Source organism: Manis pentadactyla, chromosome 10, assembly GCF_030020395.1.
Source record: "Manis pentadactyla isolate mManPen7 chromosome 10, mManPen7.hap1, whole genome shotgun sequence".
Classification (NCBI taxonomy): Eukaryota; Metazoa; Chordata; class Mammalia; order Pholidota; family Manidae; genus Manis; species Manis pentadactyla.
This window is the reverse complement of record NC_080028.1, coordinates 83897467-83912407: the sequence shown is the minus strand read 5'-3', so window position 1 is coordinate 83912407 and position 14941 is coordinate 83897467. Positions and strand designations below refer to the sequence as shown.

At 48.2% G+C, this 14941-nt stretch overlaps 2 protein-coding genes across 6 annotated transcripts; both read left to right on the top strand.

The window, feature by feature from the left end:
• Window positions 1-1724: 1724 nt before the first annotated feature.
• On the top strand, window positions 1725-7972 carry ZNF689 (zinc finger protein 689). 4 transcript variants are annotated; one of them, XM_036917654.2, is made up of 4 exons: window positions 1728-2610; window positions 2828-2941; window positions 4667-4948; window positions 5033-7972. In XM_036917654.2, exons 1-4 carry the CDS (start codon window positions 2406-2408, stop codon window positions 5848-5850), a joined length of 1419 nt encoding a protein of 472 aa, XP_036773549.2. In that variant the 5' UTR covers window positions 1728-2405; the 3' UTR covers window positions 5851-7972. The 4 variants fall into 4 exon arrangements, with proteins under 4 accessions (XP_036773550.2, XP_036773549.2, XP_036773548.1 ...); XM_036917653.2 differs by having other exon boundaries at window positions 1729-2245; window positions 2434-2610; window positions 4667-7972; XM_036917652.2 differs by having other exon boundaries at window positions 1730-2610; window positions 4667-7972.
• Window positions 7973-11420: 3448 nt separating this feature from the next.
• ZNF688 (zinc finger protein 688) lies at window positions 11421-14393 on the top strand. Of its 2 annotated transcripts, XM_036917659.2 has the most exons (3): window positions 11421-12040; window positions 12344-12457; window positions 13229-14393. In XM_036917659.2, the coding sequence occupies exons 1-3, from the start codon at window positions 11845-11847 to the stop codon at window positions 13747-13749; spliced, it is 831 nt and encodes a 276-aa protein (XP_036773554.2). In that variant the 5' UTR covers window positions 11421-11844; the 3' UTR covers window positions 13750-14393. The 2 variants fall into 2 exon arrangements, with proteins under 2 accessions (XP_036773554.2, XP_036773555.2); XM_036917660.2 differs by lacking the exon at window positions 12344-12457 and having other exon boundaries at window positions 11449-12040.
• The last annotated feature ends 548 nt before the right edge of the window (window positions 14394-14941 follow it).

Here is a 14941-nt window from a genome sequence, read left to right as displayed (position 1 = left end):
ATTTGACTCTGCCTGATTTCAGGTCCTGCCTTAGCATCTCTAACCAAGATGACGACAAGACTAGGGCCAAAGGAGCTAAACTAAGCTGAGGCTGCACCTTCAGTCTGCTTGCCTTCCCACTTTCTGCATGTGGGAAGAGAGCCCAGCACCTCAGGATTTAATCATCTTTCCTGATCAATGCCAGCATTTTCTCCTTGTTCGGTTGACAGCACATCATTACCATTTAGGCAAAATGTCCACAGAGGAAGTCTGATTCCTGTCCAGCCTCCTCTGTTTAGTCACTTCCCTGAAATAGTTTGTTATCCATTTGCCTTTTTATTTCCTTAGCAGCCTACGTTTAAATTCTTATTTCTCCAAACTGAACTACGTGTAGGCAGAAAGAATAGGCACAAAGCTATCAGCTCATCCTAGAAACTACAAGAGTAATCTTACTAAAACATTATTGGAAGGTCATTCACTTCTCTAGACTTATTTAGACCCCTCCTCTACCCTTGCAATGTATAGGATAAAGCCCTCCAATATCTGGTGCCAACCTACCCTTTCAGTCCTACAGTTTACATTAATATATCTTAAATTATATCAGAAAGTGTTATTCCCTTCACACTCAAAATGGTCTTGGATTCCTGGCTTTGTGCCAGACATCTTGATGGCCATTGGAATTCAGCTCTTTATTCAACAGATGTATATTGAGCACCACTTCCCTCCCTAAATCCTACCCCTTCATAGACCAAGCTCATTTCCTACCTGATGTCTTACTCATTCTGGCAATCTTGACATTCATCTACAACCCCAGTACTGTAGTTTGTTCACTGTTTAGTGACTCGTTAGTCACTATCCTTAGGACAGAGTAGAACTCAATGAATGTGTACTGTAGTCTTTTTTTTCCTACATCCTCTGTTCAAAATCACGTTCCTCAGAATGTCTTACTGCTTATGTTTCCTCGTGACATCCTTTCACATTGTTTTCCTGCAGGCTTTGGGGTAGGTTTTGCCCTTGGTAGGTGCTTTAAGGTATTGATTAATGGGTTGGAAAGACAGATATGTATGTCACCAGCTGAGGTAAAAGATGTAGCAAATGGTATATTCTCCTGCCCCCAGATCCTGTAGGAGATGACACTGAGCTGGTGAAGCTCTGCACTGAAACACTTACACAAAATGGGGACAATGGAGTTGGGGCTGACTGGTTTATTCCTCAACTTTCCTATGCCTTTCAAATACACGCTGGTATCACTGTTGGTATTAGCTGTGATTTGTACACCTCACTAGACTGCAAAATCCATTCAGAGCACAGCCCATGGCTAATTTTTATAACAGCACTTTTCCTAACTGCTTAGCACTATGCTTTGTACATTGAACAAATATGTAAAAATAAAGCACTGAGAGATATGCAGAAGGTTGAATCTGAGGGGTGCTCAGGAGCTCAGGAGGACTCTAGAGTTAGCAAACAAATTAGGATAGTGCCACGGAGGGAGCCTATTCATTGATATGAATAAAGGCCATGTCAGCCCTGGGTTTAAACCTGTGCTCCTATTAGCAGTATCCCTCTGAGAGTTTTCTCATCAGTAGAAATGGGATGATGTTCGTCACCACCTCACACAATGGTAGCAAAGAACAAGTAAGAAGAAATGTGAAATACGGTGGGCATGACGCCTGCACAGGAACGCTAACATTAATTCCCTTCCCAAAAGGGTAAGGCAGTTACCGGTTATCCAAAGCAAACGCTCCTCTGAGAAAGCCACGATAAGGAACCCAGGGTAAACTCGGCTCCGGTTTGGCCGGAGAAGCTCAGTCGCCCAAATCCTTCGTCCCTCAGCTAGGCTACGCCAGCCTGACAACAGAGAGCATTACTGATGCCCGGCCAGGTCGCCGCTTCCCGCCTCAGAACGGTCTGCAGGTCACCGAACACAGAGTATCAGGCTTCCTGCCCTTACTCTTGCATTGGCTTCGTTCAAACAGGCCGCTTTCGCCAGCAACCAATCAGAACGCTCGATCTTCGTCTGCCGCCCAATAAGCGCGTGCAATAATGGGGGAAAGGGGGACGTGAAGCCCAATCGAGGCGCCATCACAGTTGAGGGCAAAAAGATTAGGAAGCCGGCATGGCGCTATGGTCAATAAAATCGATAGCTGGAAGCTGCTTATGTTCCAGGCAAAGGCAGTGGAGTAGCGGCGCCGCCATTTTTCCCGAAGGCATCATCCGGTGCCTTTCACCCAAGTTCGGGCAGGAGTTTCCTGAATAACAGTGAAAGGTTTCCGTTAGCCCCTCAAGGCGGCCGAGTCCGATTCCCTTGCGGCCTCTCTAGGCACGCTGGGCCGGCGTTGGCAGGGGCTCCCGAGTTCCGGGGTCCGCCAGCACCCAGGGACTGAGGCCGGGACCGGGAGGGTCGTGACGCCGACTTCTCTGAGCCAATGGCACCACCTTCGGCTCCGCTTTCAGTCCTAGGACCAGGAGACGCCCGACCCGACCGCAGAAGTGGAAGGAGGCCGAGGGCGATGAAGTTCGCAGACGTGGCCGTGTACTTCAACCGGGAGGAGTGGGGGTGTCTGCGGCCCGCGCAGAGGGCTCTGTACCGGGACGTGATGCGAGAGACCTACGGCCACCTGGGCGCGCTCGGTGAGGCCCGGCCCAATTCGCTTCCGCGGGGTCTTAAGGAATGAAGGAGCTTGGGGGAGGGGAGAGGAGGGCAGGATAGGGCAGAGTCCAGGGTCCTGGCCTGCAACCAAGTGTGTCAGGAGAGGAAGACGGGGGCTTGGCAGGAGATGCCACCGGGTCGATATTTACCCAGCGTAAATACTACGGGCTGGGCCTCTGAGTGACTCTCCTTCCCCAGGGTGCGCAGGTCACAAACCAGCCCTCATCTCCTGGTTGGAACGAAATACGGATGATTGGGAACCGGCTGCCCTGGATCCGCAGGAGTGCCCAAGGTGGTTAACGGTTCAAAGAAGTGAGTGAAAATTGCCGATGGATGGCTTGCAGCCTCTAATGACTCAGTTCAGGGTTTTGATGGCTAGGGGGTACCTATGACCCAATGCTGTAATTTACCGTGCTCGTTCTTACAGCTTCCGGTCTTGTCTCTGATGGTGTATGTTGGTCCCTCACACCAAAAATCACAGGTCTTTTGCATACTAACCACCTGCAGTTCTCTGTTGTGTGAGTGAATCAGTGAGCTTTTACAAGGAGCTACCCTCCTGCATCCTTCCCAGGATCCCTGCCCCTAGTTTGCTTTGAATTGAGCTGTGACTGAGATACCAACCCTATACCTTTCTTGAGTTTTCTTGGTTTTGGTTGAAGGGATCTTACGGGGGATGGCCACCTGGTGTGCAGGGGCCTCTTTCTGCTCTTCAGGCAGATGGCCCCTGATCAGTGCAGGAATCTGTGCACTCTCCTTAGGATCAAGCAAGGCTCTTAAGGCCATTCAGGTAGAAGGGCTCCAGATACATCTATAAGGGCAGAAGCAACTGTCTGGGCTGGAGCTTCTGTCCCAGATTCTCTAGGATCAGGGCTATCTTTCTAAGATTCAGAGATGACCATGATATTTCCTTGTTTAGAATTTTTCAGTTTTTATCAAGGCACGTTGTAAAGTGGTTGTCAGTTTAAGTTACTTGGGGAACTTGATAAAAATACATATTCCTGGACCCAGAACTCTTGATTTGCTCTTATGGGTGTCTAGGAACTTACTTATTTTTTAGTAGCCCCGTTGATTTGGACATATGTTTAGTTTTGAGAACTACTGGACAAAATACAGTTCAAGGAAGGTCCTTACAGCAGTGGTTCTCAGGGTGTGGTCCTCAGACTAGCAGTGGCATCATTTGGGAATGTATTCAGAATACAAATACTTGGGCCCCGTGCAGATCTGTTGAATCCAGAACTGGAAGTAGGACCCAGCAATTTGTTTCAATAAACCCTCCAAATAATTCTGATCACAATAAAGTTTGAGAACCACTGGCTTACAGGGCCTTATGACATGGTCACTGCCAGCTCATACCTCATTTGTTTCCACTTCCTTACACTTACCTCTTCAAAAACTTTTAATTTTTAAAATCAGCTTAATCTCCAAGAAACCTTCCCTGACTTTTCTAAGCTGAGTTAGGGCTCCTGTGATACCTATTTCCCATGTTTCCATAGCAGTATTGTTGTCAGGCAGTCCTGACTGGAGAGGTCTTCCTGCCAGCTAGGTAAGACCTCAACCCAGGAGAGGGTTCTTGACTCTGGTTCAAAGACTTCAAGAGCAGGTCAAGCAGGTGCAAGCAAAAAGGCGTTTATCAAGGAGAAAGTACACACTCGAGGGAGTGCAGGCATGCTTGAGAGGTGAGCCGCATGATGAGGTTAAGACTGGGTGATCTTATAGCTGGAGGTAAAGCAGGGGTTGGCATATTCATCAAAATAGGTGGGATTTTCTCCAGACAGGGAGGGTTAGGGGGCTATGCCCTCTTTTTGCCCTGATATGGTCAGCCTGGGAACTGTCATCGTGCCACAGGGTGTGATTTTTTAATATGTTAAGGAGCTTTTAATGAATTTTGCCTGTTAGTATGGCACATTTAGTTGTCAATGGCACTAACACTCCTTGAAGACAGGCTGAATCTATTTGCCTTGTACCCTGTAATACTGTATGACAGGCAAGAGGAGGAGCCCATATTTGTTAAATTAATTTCTCCCTGTATCCCTATAGAAACCAGAACCATAAAGAAGAATGGAGAGAAGGAAGTATTTCCACCTAAGGAGGCACCACGAAAGGGGAAGCGAGGACGGCGGCCCAGTAAGCCACGACTGATCCCCAGGCAGACATCTGGGGGTCCCATCTGCCCCGACTGTGGTTGTACCTTCCCTGATCACCCAGCCCTAGAGAGCCACAAGTGTGCGCAGAATCTAAAAAAGCCTTACCCTTGCCCAGACTGTGGGCGCCGCTTTTCCTACCCATCCCTGCTGGTCAGTCACCGGCGGGCACACTCTGGTGAGTGTCCCTATGTTTGTGACCAGTGTGGCAAACGTTTCTCCCAGCGCAAGAACCTTTCCCAGCACCAGGTTATCCACACAGGTGAGAAGCCCTACCATTGTCCAGACTGTGGCCGCTGCTTCCGGAGGAGCCGGTCCTTGGCCAATCACCGGACCACGCATACAGGCGAAAAACCCCACCAGTGTTCTAGCTGTGGACGTTGCTTCGCCTACCCCTCCCTGTTAGCCATCCACCAGCGCACACACACAGGAGAGAAGCCCTACACCTGCCTAGAATGCAGCCGCCGCTTCCGCCAGCGCACTGCCCTGGTCATCCACCAGCGCATCCACACTGGTGAGAAGCCCTACCCGTGTCCAGACTGTGAGCGGCGTTTCTCCTCATCATCCCGCCTGGTCAGTCACCGGCGAGTGCACTCTGGGGAGCGTCCCTATGCCTGCGACCACTGTGAGGCCCGCTTCTCCCAGCGCAGCACACTGCTGCAGCACCAGCTTTTGCACACAGGAGAGAAGCCCTACCCCTGCCCGGACTGTGGACGTGCCTTCCGGCGGAGTGGCTCCCTAGCCATCCATCGCAGTACACACACCGAAGAGAAGCTGCATGTGTGTGATGACTGTGGCCGCCGCTTTGCCTACCCTTCACTACTGGCCAGTCACCGGCGCGTTCACTCCGGTGAGCGGCCCTATGCCTGCGACCTGTGCTCCAAGCGCTTCGCTCAGTGGAGCCACCTGGCTCAGCACCAGCTCCTGCACACTGGGGAGAAGCCCTTCCCCTGCCTTGAGTGTGGCCGTTGCTTCCGCCAGAGATGGTCTTTGGCAGTCCACAAGTGTAGCCTCAGGGCCCAAAACTGTAGCCCTAGATCTGCTATAGGGGGGGCCAGTCAGAAAGGCAATGCCCTTTAGAATGAGAAGGACTGTATAAGTTCATTTCATTTCATGGTGGGGTCCAGAGAAGAGAAGAAGCCCCAGGTCATATAGGGCAGAGTCAACTAAAACCCAGGTGTCTTGCTACACAGACCTGAACTTCAGTATAAATCCACAACACTGGCTGCCTTACTAAGTGTGTCTACAATAGACAGTCAAGTTAAGAGAGGTGACATCATTTGGTTAAAGTTTTCCAAGCTACCCTATCCTAAAAGAATTTCTGTGTGAATATCAGGGCTAAAAGTTCTCCCCCTCTATTTTAGGGCCTGTCTGCTTTCCTAGTTTGTGCATACGGGGATTACCTCTCCGCTTGCATACAGTCAGGAGAATCCTATTTATAGGGGGCAGAATCTTCCCTGGCTCTGCCTCTTCTTCCATATCAAGTTTAAACAAACTTGGTTTAGCTCTCTTTTTACAACACTCCTGCCAAGTGGTTTTCTACCCTTGTTTTAAAACCTCCCTCAACAGGGAGCTCACTACCTCACAAGGCAGGTCATTTCATTGTGTGATAGCTCTGATTTTTAGCATGCTGTTAAGGGCCACATTCTCCTTCCCTGTAAGCCTTGCTCACAATATGCTTAATACTTCATCTACCGGGCAGCCCTTTAGTAATCACAACTACTTTGCCCCCACAATTTCAGGTTAAATAGCAGTAATTTTGTCAATCATACCTTAAAGACAGGGTTTCAATTCCCACATGTGATCTTTCTCCAACTGGCAGTTTTACAGTGTCCCCTTAAAAGGGTCATAAAAAATAAGCCAGCCCCACTGTATACTGTACACCTTCTTGATCAGTACTTGTTCTAATAGCTCTAGATTGCAGTGGAATTGGGGGTGGTAGCACTGTACCAGAGGCTTACTGGATTGTAGACACCTAAATACCTGAGTTGTTTTTTTTTTAACCACACGCTGAGTCTAAGTCTTTCACACCCTGTGTTTGGAGAATTGTTTCAGTTTGGGTCCAGGACATAAGCCCAGTGAGCTTTGGGAGAATATTGATTTTAAGGAGAAAAAAGGAGCTGTGAAGCAAAACCAGGACCAGTTTGTTATACTTCATCTAGTGGATTTGGATTAGTTTCAGGTAGCCAGTGGCTGGAAAATCCTTGAGAACTGGGTCTCACTCCTCCTTGATTCTCATTAGAATAAGGAGACATCAGCACAGACCCTTCCATGAGTCCTCAGTCAACATTTTTCATTAAATGAGGTGAGGCCATTCAAGGAAGGTGGAAAAGTTAGGTAATTGGATCCAAAGCAGGAGGATTTCATTCATCAACTTGTGTTCATGCTTGCCTTGCTCACATAAGCTCCAGAGGGTAATGGCAGCAATGTGTCTTAATCTTTGATATGCCTCCATGGTGCCCACTCCTCAGTAGGTGCTCAGTAAAGCTTTGCCAAGTTAAATGAACAAGGTCTACCACTCTGCCTTGGGTAGCTGTACCAAATTGGAATCCAAACTTGACTTATTGTCCACCAGCTAGAGGGGGTCAGCCTCCCCCTGTCATTTCTTCCTTCAGCTCTCCTGATCTCAGCCCCAGAGTTGGGTAGCTGCTGGGGAACACAACATTTGTAATTACTTCTGTTCCACAATTTAACAAGTTGCATTGTAACTATTTGTTTCTCCTCGGATGATGAGCTGCCCCAAGGCAGGGGTCATACCAGACTGGGTCTCATTAAAATGTCAGATGAATGAATTATGTTCCTTGTGGAATCACTGTTTAAAAATTGTAAATCTTGTTCCTTGACCGAGTAGAAATTTTGACAGTTCTGATAGAGACCTATCCTGTCTTAGCAGAGACCTATTAGAATGTCTGTGTAGCCCCATTTCAGAACTGGCTCTTTCCCTACTTTTATCACCAGGCTGACCCAACTGTTTCCTTATTTAAGAATTTTGTAACTTTCTTTGGAAGGTGGAAAAGTTTGTAAGTCACAAAACTTGGGATCCATTGGTGGTCAAGTTCTAGTATGTGGCCTGTGGAGGGCCAAGATGAGAGACTCTCCTAGGTCCACTTGGGTCCCAGGGTCCATTGAGGACCAGCTGTGATCTTGGCCTTGCATTCAGTGGGAGATCCCAGTATCCTTCCAGTAAATTGCCCTTTCTGCTTCAGGTAGTTTGAGTTTCTTTCACGTGCAACCAGAAGAATGAACTCCATAGCCCCAATATGGGTTAATCTACAATCTACCTTAATGCTCTTATATGAGCCATGAAGAAAAAATTTAATGCTACTGAGAGGGGTCATCCATGATATCTTTCCTAATCTCTAGCCTCAGTTGAACCTTCATTATTACTATGTCTTCCCAATGTCCCTAACCAAGAAATACCTTCTTCACTAAGAAGGCATAAGGTGTCAAATAGAAGCTCCCCTGAGATTCCACTCCCCACTCTGACTCTTAAGTTTACCAGTGTGGCCACTAGTATTTACTTGCCTCCATCCCACCTCAGGGGAAGTCCCTCAGATGCAATGCTTATGAACATAGCAGTGGTTAGATTCCATCTACTGCTCTCTCAAGGATTTTGCTCCATCTATTTTTCTCTCTACCTCTTAGTTTTATGGTTTCAGAGTCTCTCTCATCTGAACACATACATGCTAGCCTATAAATAGGCTAAAAGCTGTCTTAAAGACAAGAACTTGCCTCTGATCTCTATCCGCATCGCCTATTTTCAGCTACATTTCATGAAACAGTAACCTGCATTCACTATATCCAGTCTGTTTATTCTTGGCCTACCACAATTGTTTTATAGCCATTTTATTGAGCAATTATGGTGTGCCATGAACGATATTATCTCTACATACATTCCAATCTAATTTGTACAAGAACCCCCTAAACTAGGTATTAGGAGATGCTCTCCCCCATGAGTCACGTTACTACACAAACTTGCTGAGTATGCCAAAAATACAAGGCTCTGCCCTTAACAAATTCTCAGACTTGAGCCAATTACACACCTACAGCCCTCTAAATGAGAGGAGGGTGGATCCCCTGATGAAGGACAATGTTACATTGGAAAAACATACACTACAGATCTTCCTAGCTTTTTCAAAATGTACCTGCAGCCATTTACTAGGGTGTCTGGGCACAGAAGAAGGAGATTACTGGACATTGGATCTAAACTGACGAATTCTTGGAGATCCAAAACATTGTTCACCAGGCAGAGTGGATTCATGGAGATTAGGTGTATGCAGTAAAACTCAGCAGGCCTATGTTGCTCAAACTCTGCGCATTCCAAAGAAAGCTCATATTCAGGACTGGCACTTGGCTCACTCCTGAGAGATAATTCTGATGAGCCTTTATAGTATTTTGTCTGATTAAAATACAATTTTGTATGCTGGAGGCCTGAGTCATGTTCTACCAGTCTGACCAGGTAAGTCTATTCTAATGTGATTTATGATGAATGCCTGTTTTTGCTGTGGAGGACTAGGGTCTGAGTAGCTGAGGTTAGTCGTGCACCTTCCATGCCTTTCTGACTGAACCCCAATAAAATCCCTAGACACCCAAGGCTTGGGTGATTTTCTCTGGTTGGCAACAATTTGTACATATTGTCACAAATCATTGTTGGGAGAATTAAGCCACATTCCTGTGCAGCTCCACTGGGAAGTTTGCACCTGGTTTCTCCTGATCTTTGTCCCATGCTCCTTTTCCCTCTGCTGATTTTAATTTGTATCCTTTTGCTTTAATAAGCCTAACCTTGAGTATAGAGGGAAAAGAAAAGCAAGATCCTGGCCACTCTACCTAGATCACTTCTCAGAGTTGAGTTTGTATCAAGTAACCTTGAGGGAGAAATAATGGGGCCAAGAGCAGCTTACTTGCTGCTTACCATAAAATAGCAGGTTCCCCAACCTCATCCTTCCTCCCCGATAATGCCTAACATCCATCTGTGCGCCACTGTGTGCCTAGCATCCATCTGAGCTCCTCCATGTTGTTTCTGTGGGACTTAGGAGGCAAAAGGAACCAATGCATATGTGATACTCAGGAGGCTTGTGCCATTAATAAGGTATTTTGACTCTGACATAGGAGTCTCTTGTCTTCTGCCAGCATCCATGAAACAGTAACAGACTAACATTAATTTGTAGGTAGGGTAACCTCGTATTGTACTCCTGACAGTAGGTATTATTTCCCTTTAATAGCTTTAAAATTCATATGAATTTGCATTCTATTTCATGATACAACCAAATTCAAAACAACATATAGTCAAGAGTAAGTTCTGCAAGTGCTGAGCTCTCTTACACTACCAGTGAGTATAAGTTGGTAAAACACTCTGGAAAATGGCAGTGTGATATAATGAGTTATAAGAAATACATATTTGGTCATTCAGAAAACCAAATATGTAATTTCCAGGTATATTTGGTCTTCGTCCAGTTTCTGAAAACACTTCAGAGCCATAAGGATTAAATGGGTGTATAGTCATGTTAATGAAACTTTTGGATCCCACCCAAGGGCAGGGGTAGAGGGGGTGAGGGAGGGTGGGAGAAAGGGATTGTGGGGTATCATGACTGGTGCACATGGTGTATGTGGGGTCATGGGGAAGACAGTGTAGCTCAGAGAAGACAAATAGGGACTCTGGCATCTTACTACACTGATGGACAATGACTGCAATGGGGTATGGGGGGACTCGATAATAAGGGTGAATGTAATAACTGCATTGTTTTTCTTGTGAAACCTTCATAAGAGTGTATGTGTATCAACGATATCTTAATAAATAAAAAAAAGGAAAAAATTTTTCTTCCAGCTTACCAGATGAACAAATCCCAAACAATGAAAAAAAAAATTTTGTGTATTGCCTGGGAAGGGTGCACAAGAAAATGTTAAGGGATGACATCAGTGTCCTATTATCTTTGTTTTGGGTGATGGTTAACACTGTAATATTCACTTGTCAAAACTTGGCGAACTTGACACTGAAGAGTTGAGCATTTTACTGTATGTACAATATAATTCAAATTAATAAAGGGTTCAAGTGGTCTCTAGGGAACAGGAGGAAATGGTGCATGGGACGGGTTCTTTTATTATAAACCTTTTGTATTGCTTTCCAAAAACCGTGTACATTAAATAACTTGGAAAAAATTAAAATTTAAAATTTCCCCATTCCAATTGTAGCGTCACCGGGCAAGCACCTTCGCCGGAAGGTGCAGTCCAGGGACCGAGCCAGCTGCCCCTCCAGGGCATGGTATCAGGTGGGCTCAGCGGTAAATGTGCCGACTGTAAACGTGTACCTGGTTTCTACCTCGGCTGTTCCAGGGCTTGGCAAGGCGTGTACGTCCTCCTGTAGTTGCGGGCTGGATTCCAGATCCCGCCATCGGGAAACGGAAAGAATCATCGTACACAATCTCAGGGTCCAAGGACGCGTGGCGTTCCAACAATGGCAGAGCAAGCCGACCGCTAGGGGCCATCCAACGCACAGTCAGGCAGGCGCGGCGCCGCGGCGTCCTGCCCCTGTGACCAATCAGGGGCCACTGCGCAGTGCGGGCAAGGGAGGTGCTGGAAGCTGCGGACCTTCCATATTTTTTGAAGGCAATAAGTCCCCCCACCAATCTCTCCCATCCCTCCCCAGGCCCCCAAACATCCGTCTGCAGCGGTCATTGTATTTGAGGGCAAGTGAACGGTGAGGCCAGAGAAGCCAGACAGGCGCCATGTTTGATGTGACCAAGGGATGGCGCCCTTAAGAGTACCCAGTGACGACTGAAGCCAGGATGTCGCCATATTTTCTGAAAACACCTTCCGGGTCCCTTAACCCGGGTGTCTATGTCCAAGCTTCCATGAAGTGAATAAACACCGAGGGGTTTTGTTTGTTCCCATCGGAATCCCCGAATCCCTAGCAGCCAGTCCCTGCTGCTCAGGTTCCCTCGACTGCCGTTGCGACGCCAAGGCTGGGCGGGGCCCCGGCCTTCAGAGCCCTTCCTGTGGACGACGAAAGCTGGGGCCGGGCGTGGGGAGGCGGTGGTCCCGGGAACGAGGAGGCACTGCTCGGGGCTGGGAGGCGGCATGGCGCCGCCCCCAGCCCCACTTATGGCGCTGAGACCTGGGGTGACCGAACCTGATTGCAAGAAGCCCGGGGCCGTGAGCTTCGCGGACGTTGCCGTGTACTTCTCTCTGGAGGAGTGGGGGTGTCTGCGGCCCGCGCAGAAGGCCCTGTATCGGGACGTAATGCAGGAGACCTACGGCCATCTGGGCACGCTCGGTGAGGCCCCGGGTCAGAGTCCCCCCTTCTCCACTGGGTTTCACAGGGGAAATGACATAAGGACTGAGGGGATTGTGAACCCTAATCCTGCACTGTCCGTCAACAGCACCAGCCACCTCCCATACCTAGGGCTTCAGGTTAGGGAGTCCTTGCATTCCGCATCTGTTTCCTTCAGGCAGGAGCACTGCAGACCCTGTCCAGGTTAAGCATAAATTCTGAGGAGGTGCCCTTATCTGGGCAGAGGGATACTGTCTTCCCAGGACTGCCTCTCAGGTCAGCATTGTGATCCCTGTTCTCTCCCAGGATTCCCAGGCCCCAAACCAGACCTCATCTCTTGGATGGAACAGGAGAGTGAGGCTTGGAGCCCTGCTGCCCAGGATCCTGAGGAGGGGGAAAGTCTGGGAGGAGCTCTCAGAGGTGAGGGGTTGTCCCAAGTCTCCCCCAACCTGGCGCTCCAGGGCCTCCTATCTCACAAAGTTTTCTTTTAGATTCCTGCTTCCAGCATCCCTAAAGAATAATTAGAGGGCTAACCAATGTGGATATTAGAGGAGAAAAGAAGGCAGACTTGATAGAAAGTTTTCAGAACTTGGGACAGTAGTCATGTTGAGACCAGAGTAGGAGAATCATAAGCCCAAGTCCAAGACTCAGGTTTCTAGGTCCCTCTCATAGAGAACACCATTCATTCTTCTTTTTTCAGGGACAACTAAAACCCCCTAAGAATGGAAGTGGCTCCCAGTCCACGTTTCACATTCCTCAAGCAAGGCAAAGTGGTACAAGGGAAAATGCCCAGTAATCAACAACGTGCTCTGCCCTCACCATCCCCTACCCTCTAGAGTGATCTTGAGCAAATGTGTTTCCTCATCTGTAAAAGTCTTACCCTACAAAAAAAATCGAGAAAACAATAATAATAGAGATTGCTTATTGAGCATTTACTAAGTGCTTATCATGCTTCTACTGGCTTAATCCTCACAACAACCCTGTGAAGTAAGGAAACCATTGATTCCCATCTGACACGTGAGGAACCATAGCCCAGATAAGTCACTCTTAAGAGATAAAAACCCAGTTTACTGTCCTTCAAAGCCTATGTGTTATTAACTGTCCTTCAAAGCCAGTACTTTTCTAGCTAAGTAAAAGCCCTGAGACAATCTAAGCAATGTCTTTTAAAATGCAGCTTAATTTATTTCCCAGGAAATGCCTCAAACAAGAAGGAAGAGGAACCCCAGCAAGGGCCAGGACTCAAGGGACCCAGAAAGACTCCTGGAAAGGAGCATCCTGAAGAGCTGGTTAAATACAACCCTAACTCGGCCATCAGCAAGGCCTCAGCAAGAGCACAGCTACCCACAAAAGCTGCCTGGAACCAGAGCACAGGTGCGCAGCCCCTGGCTCTGGTGCCCAGCGCAGACGCTCAGGCCAGCCAGCGGCGCCACGTGTGTGTAGACTGTGGGCGCCGCTTCACCTACCCCTCACTGCTGGTCAGCCACCGGCGCATGCACTCGGGGGAGCGGCCCTTCCCCTGCCCTGAGTGTGGCATGCGCTTCAAGAGGAAGTTCGCTGTGGAAGCACACCAGTGGATCCACCGCTCCTGCTCTGGGGGGCGGCGGGGCCGGAGGCCTGGGATCCGGGCAGTGCCTCGGGCACCAGTCCGGGGTGACCGGGACCCGCCTGTGCTGTTCCGGCACTACCCAGACATCTTTGAGGAGTGTGGGTGAGTGGCTCCTGAAGGCTGGGGTTGAGCCTGACCTTGTTGCTAGGGACTGCCTGGACCCTGAGGGAGGCTTCTGAGTCAGGGACCTGGGAACTGAAATTCTTCCCTTGGTCTTCCCTCAGGGATCCCTCAAGTTTCCAAACTTGTAAAAAGAAAAGTGCCTGTAAAGATTCAAGTAGATTAAACTTGACACCCCTTACCCCAGTCTTTCTTAAAAAATGAAGAGATGTTGGACTTTTCTCAAAGTGTTGTCTCACTAGCAGGTGCAAGGAAGACCTGTCCATTGTCTCAAAAAACATCCCCTTACTGCTTATCTACATCAGAGGCAAATGCTGAAAGATTACAGCTTAGGGAGGGAAGGGACCCCAGATGGAGGGCATGGTCAAGACTTGGCTAACTGAGGGCAGCAGGGAGCCCAGGAAGTGAAGTGGGTGGAAAGTACAGAAGGAGCTGTACAGATCTAGTCTCCACAAATTGTCCCAAGACACAGCTGGTGAGTCACACACCCTCCCTGAGCCTCAGCTCCCTCATCTGTGAAATGAGGATTAGTAATTGCTACCTCAGAGGGTTACTGTGAAGACTAAAATTTTAACAAGATAATATGTATGACATAGTAAATGTGCAATAAACATCTGTTGGAAGAGTGAATTATTGTCAACGTTTTAAACTGTGGGAAGTGCAAAGAAGCCTGCTAAGAAGCCAGGGCATGGTTATCAATAGCCATGTTTTTCAGGTGAGCAAACTGAGGTACAGAGTGATTTTCTCCAAGTTTCACTGCTGTAAGACAGCAAAGCTGGAGACTGACACAGTGCCCAGATATATCCACCACTTTCTATGAGCTGTCAGATCTGGGCAGAATGGGTCGGGCTTGGAGAGAACTGGGAACTGGGCAGGGACCCAGCCCTGCTGGTCTCAGGGAGTCTCAGCAGGAAATGGAGAGCCCCAGCAAGGCCAGTGACCTTGCATTAGAAAGTGCAGTCACCATGCAGTGACTGTATATTGAGTGCCTTCTGTTGGAGAGAATGCCCAATGATAAGGGAATTCCAGGATGAGGAAGGCTGATCCCAATTCATTCATTCAGCAGACATCTGAGGCCTCTGTGGTTTTTGTGCTCCAGGGACAGGAGAGTGATGGGGGCTGCACGAGAGGAAGTCCAGAGGCACCACCTAACCCATCCTGGTTGGTGATATGCCAGG

Bases quoted from the DNA above. Each gene is read 5' to 3' on its own strand.
- ZNF689 (XM_036917652.2), top strand. From the start codon at position 2,406: ATGGCACCACCTTCGGCTCCGCTTTCAGTCCTAGGACCAGGAGACGCC. The intron at 2,611-2,827 runs GTGAGGCCCGGC...CTCCTTCCCCAG, and splicing joins CGGCCACCTGGGCGCGCTCG to GGTGCGCAGGTCACAAACCA. The intron at 2,942-4,666 runs GTGAGTGAAAAT...GTATCCCTATAG, and splicing joins GTGGTTAACGGTTCAAAGAA to AAACCAGAACCATAAAGAAG.
- ZNF688 (XM_036917659.2), top strand. From the start codon at position 11,845: ATGGCGCCGCCCCCAGCCCCACTTATGGCGCTGAGACCTGGGGTGACC. The intron at 12,041-12,343 runs GTGAGGCCCCGG...GTTCTCTCCCAG, and splicing joins CGGCCATCTGGGCACGCTCG to GATTCCCAGGCCCCAAACCA. The intron at 12,458-13,228 runs GTGAGGGGTTGT...TTTATTTCCCAG, and splicing joins TCTGGGAGGAGCTCTCAGAG to GAAATGCCTCAAACAAGAAG.